Below are 16,731 nucleotides of genomic sequence, written 5' to 3' on the forward strand. Positions count from 1 at the left end.
ACAAATTCTCATCACACTGAGTTGTCCATGCTGCAATGCAGCATATAATTCCTGATAGGATGTGTGCTTGCTCCTTCACGTGAAGTGGCAGATGGTCTTGTCAAATCAGAAAATCATGAAGTGTTTAGTTTTCCTGCTAAATTAAAGGATTTACATACTATTGATTTTAATACATTGAAAATTGAAAATTACTTTTTCTTTTTTCTTCTACCTGAATTTACTGTGTGAATTAAAATCATGGGATGGGAGAGAGATAAACTCTTCCTGTATAACAAAAGGTTTTCATTTGGAAAAAATTACTAGAACCAAGCTACTGCATTCAGTGCAACTCCCAAATAGCCCAGTGAAAAGAAAGAGTATTCGTCTTCTTTCACTGTAGCTACTTAAATGCTTGTATGAAGTTAGATTATTTTCCACAAAGGTAGAATTTTTATTCCTTGCTGGTTTTAATTTTGCCCCACAAGAGTGCACTGTTCTCCATCATCTTCAGTAAAGGCAGCAAAGCTGTTTGCTTACTGCACCTAAATACAGAATTAATATGAGGACAGAGAAAAGAGTCTGTCAAAAGTAAGTCCAAGACCAGTCCATTTTTTTGTAAGATTGTAAGGAGCCTATGTTCACAAATGTAAACTTCTTAAACTTAGGCTGTACATACTATGTAAGTCTTGAAAACAAATTCATAAAAATCAATGATATGTCATATTTTATAGCTCATTGTTTGGACATATTTTTAATCAGAATGTACATGGGAATGAAAGGTAAATGAAAATTGGTTGAATATGTATTATGAAATTGGAGGAACAGTTTTCTGAGGAGCCTCAAAAGAAAGATGTATCCTAAAAGAGTAAGGGGTTTTGTGAATTTTGCTCCACTCCACTTCAGTGAAAGTAGCAATAGCTTCAACATCAAAACCTGCAGGTCCTATACATTGAAGCTTGAACTGATGCATGATATCATACATGATAAAGCCATGATTTGTTTGTTGGCCATGGCTCAGATTCCTGCAGCCTGAATTCTGCATACGGCATTCTAGTTAGTGTTTCCTATTAGCAGTCACCAAAAATGCCAAAAGGGAGTACTAGGCTGGGAAGCGAAAATGAAATTAAGACTATGGGATGCTGGAAGCTTCCAGACTGTGTTTGTAGCATGACTTTACACTGCTGTCATGTTCAGCATGTGGTAGCTTATGCATTCTGTGTGTTACGAAATACATGTGAATGGCAGTTGGTGCCTCCTAGCCTGCTTTGGCAGGAGCACTCTCTTCTTTCCTCCCAAGAAGCAGAAAGGCATTTCCTGTCTCTTACTTGAGTCAATGACTTATTTGAGTGAATGACTTGGTCATTTCCTGCCCTTCTTCTTTACAAATGCAAATGTGAATGAAATTACAAAAAGATAGGGATTTGAGAAGAAGGGATTCATTTAACGATATTGAAGTGTGACGTAAGTAACTAGACATTCAAGTCACACAAGTAATCTTGATATTCTGGGGTACTTTTTCCAAATAGTTCCTCACAGTTTTAGCCAGAAGTCTCTGAGAAAAGAATAGAGGACAGCTTACATAGCTTTGAAAACATACTTAAATGCAATAAGGAAATACTCTCATCCAAAAGAGCCTCAAGAAAAACACAAGGGATTTTAGTGAAAGGCTAAACATAAGAAAATTCAGGTCAGGAGCCACTTTTTTCAGATTTTTCATTATAATAATTCCTTCTTTAAAACAACTACTTGTTTTTATGGACCCAGGTCAACAAATCACTCTAAAAGTTTAGAACCAATTGGGTCGCAAGGAGATACTATGGAAGATTTTTTCTTGAGTTGGGATAGACTTATGTATGTGCTTTGCTGAACTTGAAAGCAAATGTTTGCTTTTGTTTCAAAGTTTAGACATGCTTGTAGCAGAACATTTTACTGGGCAAAGCACTTCTAACATTTAGGGGCTTCCTATCCATTACCTTCTGGCAAAGGTTTGCGGTGTCTCGATGAGGCCCTGTAGTGTATCACCATGGTGTTGATGAGTTTCACAAGGTTTCTGAAGCATTCAGCGTATCTGCCTCTCCCATTCTGTGGGAGTTCCATACACAGCAGTACAATCTTGATTTAAAACACAGAAAAGTAAGGGAGCAGCCAATATCACAGATTCATCTATTACTTGTCCCCTGGGTTTAAATGCACAGCATTCCACTGTGGATGTTGATCAGATAGACTCATGTAGCATCCATGCTGCACTGTATATGAAAGAACCAAAAGTTATTGTAGTTGGCCTGTCCAGCAAAGTTCTTACAGCTTATTGAAAGGTTAGTTAACGCTTCTTGAAATTTCAGACAGTAAAACAATGTTTATGTAATGACCAGCAGATTTTTTTCCAAGGAAGTAAACTCTTTTCATATTCACAGACAACAGTAGGCTTTATTGCTTGCTATGAAGGGTCCAATTTTCAGTCTCTTGCAGCATCCACTGGCTTCAATTGACTTCTGGGGTCCATTTAATTACCCAAGTTCTAAATTGTGCAACTGCTGCTGAATGGGACAGAATTGATGCATGTCAGCCATAGCCTTTTTCTTTCCCAAAGTCGTATAACAAATAAGCACCTTATTCCTGATTCTGGTCAGAAATGAAGGATTGATTGCTTGCTGAAGTCATAGATATAAGCTCCACTGACAGTGACTGAACAATAGTTTTCAGAGGCTAGCTTGTTACAGCTTTTTGGACCATTAAAACATACAGAAAAGTGAATACAAACCTGGACATCACAAGATTTATTTTAAGCACTTTTTTCCCTTCCTGCTGTTTTAAAGACATGCTTTGGTCTTCCTCTTTGTGGTGTTCTGACAGTATTGAGCTGGGGTTAGTATTTGAACTGAAGCAGTGTTTGCTCTTAAGAAAGTATACCCGTCATTTTAGCTTACAGATGATGAATGTTTTTAATTAAGAAGTCTGTCTAGAACTCAACACGCTTTAGTTACTAGTAACAGCTTTTACAGTTTATTTTCTGAGCTATGGACTGTCTTGTCACCATGAAACACTAATAACATTAGAAACAATGGATGTAATGAGCTGTTTTACTAGTATATTTCTATCTATCTAGAGATATGTGCTGTTCTTAATTTTTTTGGTTATTACCTTTAGCTAATACATTAACATTAGCAGCACAATATCATGCCTAGAGGATGAGGCATCTCAGTAACTGGTAATAAGATATGAAGACCTCAACATTGTTGATTCAAATCTGGCCTAGGTTACCAAAAGAGAAAGGTTATTGCCGTATGAAGTGTTTGTTCAGTTTTTCAGTTAAATTGGGTGTCCAACGGAGGAATCTTAGAAAATAAGGCTGAAAAGTGACCTCAAGAGGTCATCTAGTCCATCCCCTTGCCCAAAGCAGGACTTGTTAGATACCATTCTTGACAGATTCCTTACAGTCTCCAAGGTAAAGAGTTCATAGCCTCCATAAAAGGCTTTTGAAGTGTCATTAGTGTTAGAATTTTCTTCTAACACAACTTGCTTTTATTGTAATTTGCAACAATTCTTTGTCTTTTGTGTTTACAAAAAGAAGTTGGTGCCCATCTTACTTATAACCATAATTTCCATATGCTCACACTATTATCATGTCCCTCCTCAGTCCTTGTTGTATGTAAATAACCCCAGTTCCTTGAGCTTTAAACAGGAACACACACAGTCCTGATTTTTAGGATTCTGTTGTTACTCCTTTCATCCTTCTTGAGTTGCAGTGACACATTGGCATGTTGATAAAAGAAAAATTTCCGTCTACAAATGGATGGACTGAAGGTAAAATCTAAAACAGATCCCATGTGATGTTGTCTCTGAAGTCAATGATGCAGGAGGATTTCAGTCCAGGGCTGTCAATCCAGCACACTTTTCTAAGCATTAAATCCACTAAAAGTGACATTATTTAAATTTGCCTATTAAGAATGTCTTATTTATATGCTTTCTGGTCATTTTTAATTTTCACAGATGTTGCTTAATGTAAACAATCAGCTGCACAGATAAAGAGGGAATCATTGTTGGGCAAATGAGCTTCAAGAGCCTTTGCTGTTTAGGGATCTAGTAATGGTACTGCATTTAGGATTATTACATATTAAGTGGGGAAAATCTCATGTATAAACAGTATAATCGCTCTTTCCATGATGTTTCACTTGCAAATACAAAGAAAATTCCAAATTTGCATGAAAATGGTGCCAGCTAGATTTAGATTTGTAGGGCTTGTTTGTTTCCAAGACAAACTTTCTGCTCAAGGCTACTTGACAAAAGTGGCATTTAAGGGGCTATTTACATTTAGATCTCACATATTTTGAGAAAAGGACCTAATTAGGTATTTATTATCAGAAAAATATGTTAAAAACACTCCAGCAACACTAGATGTATGAAGGAAAAAAATTATTCTTTTCTTGTCTGTTCAATAAAATATTTTCCCTGTCTTTAAGTATAAACAATTGTGTAGGACAATTCTTACCTTCATATTCCTTGCATTTTTTATCCATTCTCCATTTTTCCTATATTTTTCATTATTCAGTTATTTCACTATAAAAACAAGGAGACCAAGAATTGTTACTGTTGTTTTTATTTAGATGCTACATGTGCAGTTTTTTGTATTATATGAAATCTAATATTGGGAAGGTGGATAATTGGGAATCAAAAATCAGTTACTTTAGAATATTTTCTTTAAGACATTAAAGCTTCCTTACATAGTTGCTTTATGTCTTCTGTATTCATTAAGTAAATGCAGAAATTTGCAAGAAAGTGGTTTTGTTCAAGCAGCTTGCCAACATATTTGTATTTGTGTATTTGAATGCTAAGATAATTTTCCTTATGCACTCTTGTTGGCAGTTGCACAACAAATGATAAACCATGCTGTATAAAAGTAATAATTCAGTGATATCTTCTATTTTCTGTTTAGGGATCTCAAGGAATTCACAGTGGCCTCAATATTCACAGTGGGCTATCAAGTCCAGTAGGCCTGTAGTGATAGTGTACATTTGTATGATTAGATCCTATCCATATAATGATAGAATAAAAATAATCTTTACAGCTTTCTTTTTTCATCTGGCACTTATGTGGATACATTCTTTTGCTATGAATTATCTTGCTGCTTCAGTTGAAATAAGTAAAATATTTGTGAACTGAACTATCTCCCTTTGGTAGAAATGAAGATTATATAAATGTTCCCAAGGATGCATCACTATTCTGATACTTTTGCATTAATCAGCTAGCCCTCCAACTGTTGTCTTGAAGTACATCACCCAAAACAAAAAGAGGAGAATTCTCTGGTGAGATTTATGCATTCCTCTGCTCTGCAGTCATTTGAATATGCAGTGTAAATAAGTGATATCGTCCAGTTTAACAGCTGGAGAACAGAAGCATGGAAATGTTATAGTTGTCTGGAACTCAGATCTCTGGCCCACCAGTAAATATCACACTTCAAGGACTTTTATTGAATGCTAATCTTTTATTGAATGCTGATCTTTTGTCTTTTTTCCACTTTTTTAGGGGAATTTGGAGAAGTGTGCAGTGGGCGCCTAAAGCTGCCTTCTAAAAAGGAAATTTCAGTGGCTATCAAAACCCTCAAAGTCGGGTACACAGAAAAACAGAGAAGAGATTTCCTAGGAGAAGCAAGCATCATGGGGCAATTTGACCATCCCAATATCATTCGACTAGAGGGAGTTGTCACTAAAAGTAAGATATGAAGGAGGCATCTGTTTTAAGCGGGAAGTTGGACCAGATGGCTTCTGGAGGTCCCTTAATTATTCTGTGGTTCTCTGATCTTTTGTGGAAGAGCAAAATAGAATAAAATGAATGGGATCATCAGTGTTTATGTTCTGCAAATCCTTCCAGAAATTTTTATGTCATAACCCTCATAATATGTACCAAGGTACAATATGTACCTTCAAAAAAGATAACAGTGAGCTGGCAGGGCTGTGTGGATGCTGATGCTTTGGGTGGATGCTTGAGATGCTGACTTCTTTAGGTAAGTCTGGTTCTTGTTGCTTATGCCACTGGTTGTCCTCTGTCTTGACATGGAAGGACAAATATAGTTGGTATTAGAAAAGAGAGGTGGCATGAAATACCAGAACTAGCTTGTTCTGGGACATACAAATGCACAGACTTCAGCTAAACTTTCTTAATTTACTTCGCAGCATCAGCTGATCAATTTAATAGTCAAAGTCCTGTAGTAATTGTTAGGTGGGAGATCAGTAAGATCTGATATAAGTTGCTCTTAAAAAAATAAAAATTCAGGTATGTTCTCAAATTCTTAAGGGGAATTTAAAAATTCTGTAGGCTGTTTAATCCTAGAGGACTCTGTCAATATAGTAGGTCTTTAGGAAGAAGAGCTTCCTGCAGTTTCAGTGAACTAGCTTGAAATGTGCTGAGGACTCTTTCAGTTTACCTGGGGATAAACATATAGAATAATTTATTTTAAGTATATGGTTTCGTGTTTTAAAGGAATCTTGTTTTTTAAATTGCCTGGTGCAAGGTTTTACAAAAATATGTATGTTTGTATTCAAGAATGGATGCACGAAATTCACAGCTTGGTAAAGTGAGGTATATGAAATAAAAAGAAAAAAAAAGGTGTCTAAAAATAAACAGTGAAAGGTTTGTAAAACCCTGTGTGTTCTGAACATACACAGTTATAATAACAGTGTTTTCTCTGGGTGTGATTCACAAAAGTCTACTTTGCTGATTTAAACAACAAATAGTTTTTTCTTCAGTTTAGGTTTCACAGTCCCATTAGGAAAGCACTGCCAGATCTACCTACCAGGTTATCTATCTCCTGCTTTTTAATGACATATACTTTGTGGAGTCAGAATTATGTTTGTCTTTCCCAAAGTTCTTGAAACACTGGGGATAGTCTGTACACAGAGGAGCTAAAAAATCTGTTTTGTTGCATTTTATATTAATGTGGCACTTTTGAAACTAATTTAATTGCTCTGCACGCAGAATTTTGTGCATTGCTTCTGAATGTGCATTGCAAATGCACTCTGAATAGCTGTCTTCCTGTATTCTTCTCTAAGGGAATATTAGTGATTTTGCTACTCAGTTGTTGCATTTGCAACAGACTACTATTTGTTTCAGTGGTCGTTTGGAATGCCAGCTGCCTGTCACATATAAGTGTAGTATGAGAGAGCAAGACCTGAGTATTTTGCATTCAAGTCAATGGAAATCTCTCCAAATATCTTAAATAGTAATACAGGATTTGGGAAAACTGCTCTGCCCTTCCTGCTTCCTTAGCTTGGAACTATTTGTATCCATTTTGCTATGTAAAATTATATGACATAAATGCAAGTAAAGATTATCATTTATTTTTCTTTAACATTCACTATGGTGATGGAAAGGCAAGAAGGTTTTTAGTTGTTTTTTTTAAACTAAATGACAAATTAGCAAGGGTTCGTATTTTTTAATGATAGCTATTAAATCACACTCAAAAGTGGTAGTTTGTTGTACAATCAGTAGAGAGTCTGGGAAGTATTTGCTGGATCGCTCTCTATGCAGGTAATGCGTGATAAATGGGCAACGTGACCTTTTCTTCCATAACCAAATTATTTTTGACAGGTGGCCCTTAGCAGTGAACTAACTTTTCATGCTAAGTAGGTCTTCTGAAGAAACTCCTAATAACTGCAATTGTCAGAGTCCCTAAAACAGGACCATCTGATACAAGAACTACTCAAACTGTGGTGGTGTGATATGTCTGACAACAGACTGGAGATGTGAAAGAGGTGCACTCACTGAACAGGACCTTAGCCCTTTGCTCCAATGCAGAAATATTCCCTTGCTTCATATTGATTTCTGCTCTGAGCTTGCCTGCTATACTGGTCTCATGGGTGCCCTCTAGGCAGTAGTCTTAATAACCAGCACACATGTTCTGCTTAGTTTACTAATAATTTACAGCAATTTGTAGCCTGTTAGTATAATAAATTTCAGCAACACTGTTGACACAAGTTGTTATCATGTATAAACGGCTGTGTGTTGATAAATGAATGCAGAATGTTCTTTTAAAACTACACAGTGTTGCTTCAGAGCATATGCTTCTTATTATGGACGTGTTTCCAACTGAATGTGAGTGAAACCTTGCACTTAAGGCGCTCTGAATATGGGTGAACAAGTAAGTCAAGAAAATGCTCTTTTAATAATTTGAAAGATTTATCATCTTACTCTAATCTCAGTCTTCTAATGTGTCATAAAATTGACTGAGTTTGTACAGTAACCACACATAATACTGTCTCCTAGTTTCGTGACTACATGGATTTATCATATAAAGTTTTGGATAGCCCTATTAGGATGCTGCACTGTACTTTGAATATGCAGCATCATTTTCTGTAGATTAACAGAAATGCCCCTGAATTAATGTTGAACACACAGCCTAAGTTAAGTACTCTTTCTCAGACTGCGTATTTCTTGCTAACAAGAGTAGTCAAACAACAGAAAATTTTTGAAATCTTTCATTCTTTGGTCTTTTAACTGCATCATATCCTAAATATTCAAGGTTAAAGTTTTGGATAAATAGTTTGTCCCCACTGTTAACTGGGTGACCAACTCCATTGCCCATTAGTGTGTGTCCAACAATATAACACATCAGTTGCACAGCAAAAGGAATATATTATAGCCCGTTAGTCCATGCAAAGAGGACAGAGGATTTTCTCCTGGTTATATTAAACCAATTCCTCAGAATCGATTTTTTTTCTTCTAAGAATTTCTATTTGGTGGAAATTACATTTTCTGAAAAATGTAAGGGACTTGTTCTGAAAAAAAGGGAGTTGCTACCACTTACTTTGCTTTTTTCATTGCTTTCTTGCTTCTAATTAGACCAGGTACCTCTTTTAAGCCTCAGGCTTAAACCCATGCCTGCTATGCAAGTCTTTGTCATATTTTTATTGTCACATGTCTTCCTGTGTTATATGTGAAATAATCATATTCTTAAATAACTTCATGCTCTTACCCACCTTTTTCTCCACCAGAAAAAGAGAATAAACAAAGGTTTTGAAAATATTATGAAATAATAAAATCTACATGATGGTAAAATACTAGCAGGGCAATGACCTTTGTCAGGAAACTTCACCCTAATAGCATTAATTTTTGTGTTCTTTTCTCTCTAGCACATAGAAGTTCCATACAAAATCTTCACTGTGTTACAAAATGCCTTGAGGTAGAAAGAATGGTTTTGCAAACTGTAGCACGTACTGACCCTATACAGACAAGTTTTGAAAGATATTTAATTAGAGGCTTTCAAGGATGCAGAGCTGCTTCTTTAATGATTGCTCTGCTGCCTCATAAATGCAGTGTATTTTGCCCACAGCTAAGTTGCGCTTGGCAGGAGGGGAGGTATATGTTACCAGTGATCTTCAGCTGCCCAGCCACGCAGGAAGCTGGAACTGCCTGGGAACAGGACTAACCCACAACAGTGGAAGGTGGCTGCGTCAGCGCTCTGCTTTTGTTTTCAATGCACTGTGTTACTTTCATTCTGCGCTTTCCCTCCCATCTCTACCCCAAACACCAGACATTTTCCTCAGTTATATTAGAAATACTGAAGCTCCACGATCCAATGCATTTTAAGTACCCTCCTGAATGACAATTCTGTTACTAATATACCATATTATTTAATCTCTCCCTTCCCATAGTATCTGAGGAATGTATTGAATGTGTCTGTGTGGCATAGCGTTGCTCCGTGGTTCTTGCACCTCTGTTGTGCGGACCTGGGCACCCAGTGAGAGAAATTGCAGCTGCTTCCATATTGCATGAGGAAACCTGAGGGCAAGCACAAGGCAGACTACACCTACTTCACTGCATAAATGCAAGCATTAGATGCGTCTGCTCACTGAGTCTTAGTATAGTGAAAATTTGGGATGCTTTGCTTGCATTTTTGGGACTTGAGCTGCTGAAAAATCATATCAGTGTATGCTGAAGTGACTGTGTACCTGTTTACATCAGTGGAATCACAGTTACATTGTGGACAGAGATATTTTTGCCCGTGCATCTTTTTTTGCTTTCTTTTTAAAGGTAAAATTATCCTTGGGATTTCTGAAATACCCATTTTTACTCATCATCATGTATTTATTTTAAATGCCTGACCTCTATAATCTATTTGCAGGTAAACCAGTTATGATTGTTACTGAATATATGGAAAATGGTTCCTTGGATAGCTTCCTACGGGTAAGCGCAATGGATAACTGCATGATACAGGGCTGGCTCTCGTTCTGAATTTGTTATGAATTTTGCTGCCACTCTTACTCTGATTCAGCATGAATTCTTTGTTCCTTGATATTTCATTATTTCCATTCGGTTTTGCGTGTATTGTGATGTGGCCAGAAAGCCAGGTAGAAATCTGCTTTATCATTTTGAATCTTTGCCATCAGTGTTATTCCAGAATGAGCTGAGGAAATTGTTAGCTTTATTAACATATCATGTCTTCAAAGAGAAATCATTCTGACACATTAAAAAGAAAGTTGTTTTTCTGAGGGCTGAATTAGTACTGTAATGCTGTTACACTTATTGGTTGGCAGTCTTTATGTCTTATCAAGAGATTTCCAGGGTGAAAGGATTTGTGGAGACGTTAACAGTAAACTAATAATGCAGAGCCAAGAGTTTAAATGTGAAAAGTTTAGGGAATAACCCCATACCTTTGGGTGTTTGATATGTCTTGCTAGCAAACTTTATTAGCCTGTTTTCTGGCCCCAACCTTAGACATACCAATACTGTTTGTTGATTTATCTTTGTTTTTTGTCAAAGTTGGTAACGAGCCTAAAGAAATTTGAACGCTCCTTGTGTCACCAGGATTTACTTGAGGCAAAACAACAAGTGTGGCAGAAATGAAATCCCATCTGAGGAGAAACACTGCTTCAATTTTAATTTGTTAGGGCAAGCTCAGCCGTGGCTGGGGGACTGCTTTAGTTCTGCCACGGTTGAATGACATTATCCCCCAAATTCATAACACTGAACTAGACATTTAACCCCAAAAGGGGATATATTGTCAACTCTAGTTTCAGCATGTACTATATACGTTATGATGTCCATTGAAGCATGTGAAATACATATAAATAATGTGTCAGTATATCTGAATGAAATATATCTGTACTGAACGATATACAATTTGTTTAGGCTAAAAATCCTTGGAGAAAGCCCTCAGGAAAAGAGAATAATTTCTGACTATACGAAACAGTTGTTCAACATACTTATTTGAGCGTGATTTTTTTTTTTTTTTGACTATCATCGCATGGAAACATAGGACAAGAACCTTATGACTCATTAATATCACAAGCAACCCAGGCCATGTAACCCTATTTATAAGTACCTTTTGAAACTAATTAGTTTGCTTTTCTGCATTACCACTGAAAGGCTCAGTACCTCATTCCTTTCATGGTTATAAAGCTTCTTCTAATTTATAACTAAATCTTTTTCATGGTCAATATAGATCCTCTTGTTTTGGCTCTAGTTAAAGATGGTTTCGTAATAGGGAACTGTTAAGAATTTTCTATAATAATTAATTTCTTCATGAAAGTGAATTCTGACAGGTTCTTCAAGCATGCATTGTGCCATATATTTATGTAATGTGTACAGAGCTAATATTGCCCCTAAGTATATTAGTCAAGAATAGGATGAATATAATCAGTCTTGCAGACTGATTCATATGAGCTCACACCACATGGCAGAACCAACTCCTATATATTTAATAAAACTCTGGGAGAAGCAGCAAGAAAAGCTGGAGAGCTGCCTATGATGATACATTTATAGCACTGGGGGATTCATTTGAGAGCTGTTCTAAGACATAGTGTTGCCTTGTCATCTGCGTATCCATATATCAGTATCTAAGCTAGATGTTAATAAAGAACATTAGCAAGAGCTGGGAGATTTAAAACATTTGTCTGGTGGTAGACATTTATAAATATATGCAACTTGGTTTCTGGGCTAAATCATAGTGTGTTAAAGGGATTTTGTGTTTGTGAAGTTGAGGAAAACTTTGAGGAATGAGTTTAAATTTTGATGGAGTTTGAAAGTTTGTGAATCGGATCAGCATTTGCTTTTGTTAAAGAAATGCTTATGTGATAGAAAACTTTCATTAGTCTGCTGGCTAAGGCTGGGTTTTTCACTAGCAATTCCTCTGGCCTTTTAGGAAAGCTGGACATCTGTTTCCCTAATGTCCTGACACTCCAGTCTCAGAAGCACACACAACTTAGATTTATGTGCCACTTTCACACAGGTCCCATCTAGGAAATTGAAATTCAGAGGAGAGCAAGAACAGGAAAATGAATTTTTATCTGAATTAAAAATCTATCCCTTTACCCTCAGATGATTCAGAGATTATTCTCCCCAAATCAAAGTATTTCCTCATGTGGCATTTCAGTCATGATCTCCAACTCACAAATTCCATGTGAGGAGGAACATGGACATCTCTCCAGTTATATTTTAAATGTTTTCCAGAAACACGATGCGCAGTTCACAGTCATCCAGCTAGTAGGCATGCTTCGAGGGATCGCATCTGGCATGAAATACTTATCAGATATGGGTTACGTCCATCGGGATCTAGCTGCTCGTAATATCCTCATCAATAGTAACTTGGTATGCAAAGTCTCAGACTTTGGTCTCTCTCGTGTATTGGAAGATGACCCAGAAGCTGCTTACACAACAAGGGTGAGTTTGTGTGTTTATCTTTGCCTTTTAAAATTGTTGCTGGTCACTCTGACATCACAAAGTTAGTCTGAAATCTGAGGGAGTCCCTGAGGCTTATACTCTGCGATACAGAGGCCATCCTGTCTTCCAAGGCCAGAGATATTCGTAAACCATAAACTCAGTACAGCCTTTATCTTTTTTCATGACTCAGAGATGATGGAAGGCAAAAAATAGTGTTTCTATTGCAGATTGTTTTTTTTAACATGTGCAATATTTATGGCCCAGTCTTTTCCTGCCAAGTGTATCTAGGAATGAATACCATGATTAAGGCCTCAGTTGCTTTGGTACACTGTGCTGTCAGATTTCATGTGTGCTTTGAGCAGGTTTTTTAGCACACTGATGCTTCAGCTCCTGCTCTATGAAGAGGGGCAGTAGAAAATCTTTTCTTACCTTTTGACTTGTCTAGTTGTACTTCAAGTTCTGTAAGACAGAATCTTTTTCTATCTAGTTTTTCGTATCTTCTAATATGATGAGACTTATCTCTTGATTGAAGCGTGCTGATACTACTGTTCTATAAAGGTATCAATCATACCTGTTGTACCTCTAATTGAGCAAAAGCTTGATTAAAGCAAAAAATGTATCTTCTCTAACAATAGTAATAAGCCTCCTGTGCTTTCCTTTTTTATAAAATGTACACAGAAACAAGGAGGATGATGTCATGATATCAGGGAGGAGACCTACCTCTGACTATTTCATCCTATCTGAGACAGAGCTTTTATCATATAGGGAACTACTGAAAATGTAGATTGCTTCCTGTTTCTTTTCTTGATTTCATCTTGCCTGAAAAGCTACCTTCAAGCTACTGTGTTACCTTAGTCAGTAGCCTTTTAAAAGCCACATTATCTTTTAAATGTGCTATGATCCACCTGTTGTTCTCACTTGAATAACACTTCTATGTGTTTTATTGTCAAAACCTTAAAGGCATATACTGAGCTTTGTGTGTCTAGGCATTACACTGGGATTATATTTGTTTGTTCACATTAATGCAATTGCAAATGGACTTCATTAACTTTAGAAAAAGTGGCATTAGTATCCAGTATCTTAGTCAAGTGAAATTTGCAATGATGCCCAGTAAATCCAGTCTCCACAGTGCAAAGCAGATTACAGAATATATTAGAAAAATCTTAATATGGGTTTCCCAGGGAAATATAGGGAACATACCTTCATAGCTTACCAAGTCTGTTCTTTACTGCACCTTGCTGTGCTTTCTTTGACCTGTGATAAGCTTTGGCATGTGTAGAAATGTGTAATAAATACCATTTTAGAAAACTGACTGCACAGATCTCTCATGGTTAGTATAAAGAGGCTTTAATAGGAGAAAGCAGTTTTCATGATCAGTGTAAGTACAGCATTCACAGGTAAATAATAATATAAATGAAGAGTTCCTCAAGAGCAAATCCTCCATAGTTCAGCCACAGCGGTCTGTTGCCATTCTCTGAGGCAGAAATGTACCTGTCAGATGTACTTGCCTGACCTCCTCTTAAAAACTCCTGTGACAGTAATAGGTGTTAGTGTGTCCCAGGTAGTTTTAGATGTGTGATTTATCTAATCTCATATTTAACTTCCCTCCCCCAGTATCTATGCCTGCAAACGAAGGTGATTACTCTTTGCCCTACCATCACTGCACATAAGCAGGTGATCAGTCTTTAAAACAGCCACTTAGGTGCATGGAAATTGTTGTGCTCTTCACACACACATGCAGTCACTCTTTTCTAAGTAATTTTTCCAAACTCTTACCATTCTTCCTGGCCTCCTTCAGATTCTTTTCAACATAGGTACATCTTCCTTAAATATGACATCCAAAATTGGATGCAACTCATACATTCGCAGCACCAAAAATGCCAAAAATGCTCTGTCCCTTGTTTCTTATACATGCCATTTCTGTTAATATCTCCCTGAGTGAGAACCACCTCTTTCTTTTGTTTTCGTTTGTTTGTTTTTCCCAGCTTTGCAACATGGTTGCCTCATGTTCTGCTCAGATATACCTTTGACAGGATTAGAAGTTAAATTCTCTTACTCCAAAATGCATCTGGGCACGCAAACTGATCTATAATTTAGTAAGGGCATTTAGAGGAGTACATTAAGAGCTGAGGATACCTTTGAGTCCCAGCTAACTTAGACAAGAAAGTTGCACAGCAAGAGGAAGTAGCAGCCCATCAAACTGCATAACGTACAGCTTTCTAAAGGAAGTGGACTTCTCTGAAAATGAAGTGCATGTAAATGATTTGTCTCCCAGGTGGGCTAGAGTGAACCAAGATTTATAGGATATCAATGTTTCTGGCCAGTGTTATATGTAAATTTCCTTCGGCCAAGTGCATTGTTGAAGTTGTCTTCTTCCCCTCCTTCTGGCACCTGTTTTCTAAGCCTACCTGATTATTTACATTTAGATAATGAAATCAGATGGAAAGAAACCATTTTATAAAGTGTATTCATCTGTGCTGAGTAAACTCCATCTGGCATTTATGGTATGTATGCATACCGCTGCAAGGAGATGCTCAGATAATTAAAATCCCCAAATACAGCATTGGACAAATCTAATTTCCTTCAAAAGATAAATAGAAGAGTAGTGCTTTAAAACAAACATCACAGGCTTCACAAAAGAAGCAGGAAAGTCACTGAGGCTGATTCTACGATGCGGAGCAAGGGCAGTCTGGTACTCTCTGGAAGCCTAGTTACTGGATATACCTTCACCACCATCTTGACTCCATGTTGAGAGAAGGACAAGGCTACTTACTCTTCAGCTTCGTGTTCAGGTTTCCTTTGAAGTGAATGTGACGTAAACACAGCTTAGGAGAGGATCCCGGGGATATTTTTGTTCCCCAGCTTAAACAACTGGGAACCAAGAGTGTGAAGCGCTCCATAAAGCACATTTCCCCTCAATTGAGACAGAGCTCAGCTGTGTTTCTTTAGACCCAGGCTTTTCCCATCATACCTGGTGATGCTTAGTCACATCTGAATAATACCCTAAACTCTCTTTGAAACCAAACTCCGATCCATTGGCAGAAAGCTGGGCAGTTTACTTTGCTGCTGTCTTGTAATATCACGAAACACAGGACTGTCTCCTAAGCTGCTCATTCTCGTGCATTTCATAAGCACTAATTATATGACAAAAACAAAACAAAATAGTGCCACTTTTTAAAATAATGGTGTTGTACCATACAATTTAATGCCTTTACAACTAAAGGAAAGGATGACAACTACTCAGTAGCATCTTTGGAAAGACAAAAAAGATCCGAGTTATAACCACATTTCCAAATGTTCAAACAATAAAGAGAGTGTATTATATTAATGAGTAGAGATTACTCTCTCCTCTCCATCCCCCACCTCCCCAAATCTCCATCTATCAGTGGTACTAGAGAAATTTATAGAGATAGCTGTGAAAAGAGATATTGTATGTGTTTAGCCTCCTCTTCTAGCTGCTGCTCCCCAACTGTAGAGGTCAAAGCCTGTGAATGATTACATTGCTTCATTTCAGAATTTCAAGTCTGGATTGGTATCCTCCCCAGAAAGCCCAGTCAGCCCTCCAGGCTTTTGATAAGCACCACTAACTAGGTGAAATCTTACACTGCTCTGTTCTCAGAAGCTAAGTCTGAAGATTTGCATAAAGAGTATAAATGTGTATGCTTTATCAGTAAATAATCAATGATGTACATGCTATGGTACAAGAGCTCTGAAACACAGTGCAAAGATCACAGGTGTGCGTTCTGTGATCACATCATAAATGTGTGAAATACAAGGAATCAGGAGCTGAAACAAAACTTTGCTAACTGACAGGGTCATTTTTTAGCTTCTGGATTACTGTCACTGATACCACAGAAGGTCTTCAGCAGCCTATGGTCTGCCTGCTTATAAAAGCAGAACCCAGCATGTAAATCAAGCAGACTAAATGTTTGGGTTTTTTTAATCGAGATTTTATGCTGGTGGGGATGTACTGTAATTATCTACATTCTCTGTACCTGTTCAATTTTAATTGAAAGGCCAAGGGTGTATTAAAATTGTCACTGTCAAATTGATTTTTTTTTTAGTTCTTTTTATTTTTAGGTGTCTGTATGCCAAAGT

General features: G+C 37.1%; 1 protein-coding gene across 4 annotated transcripts in view; it reads left to right on the plus strand.

Annotated features, from left to right (window-relative positions):
• The window catches only part of EPHA3 (EPH receptor A3), a 233,655-nt gene that overhangs the window by 188,767 nt on the left and 28,157 nt on the right, over positions 1–16,731 (plus strand). For all 4 annotated transcript variants that reach the window (XM_064522258.1, XM_064522262.1, XM_064522272.1 and 1 more), the window contains 3 exons: positions 5,503–5,688; positions 10,097–10,158; positions 12,424–12,633. In XM_064522258.1, coding sequence (XP_064378328.1) covers positions 5,503–5,688; positions 10,097–10,158; positions 12,424–12,633 — 458 coding nt within the window. The remainder of the gene's footprint in view (positions 1–5,502; positions 5,689–10,096; positions 10,159–12,423; positions 12,634–16,731) is intronic.

This window comes from Dromaius novaehollandiae, chromosome 1, assembly GCF_036370855.1.
Source record: "Dromaius novaehollandiae isolate bDroNov1 chromosome 1, bDroNov1.hap1, whole genome shotgun sequence".
NCBI lineage: Eukaryota > Metazoa > Chordata > Aves > Casuariiformes > Dromaiidae > Dromaius > Dromaius novaehollandiae.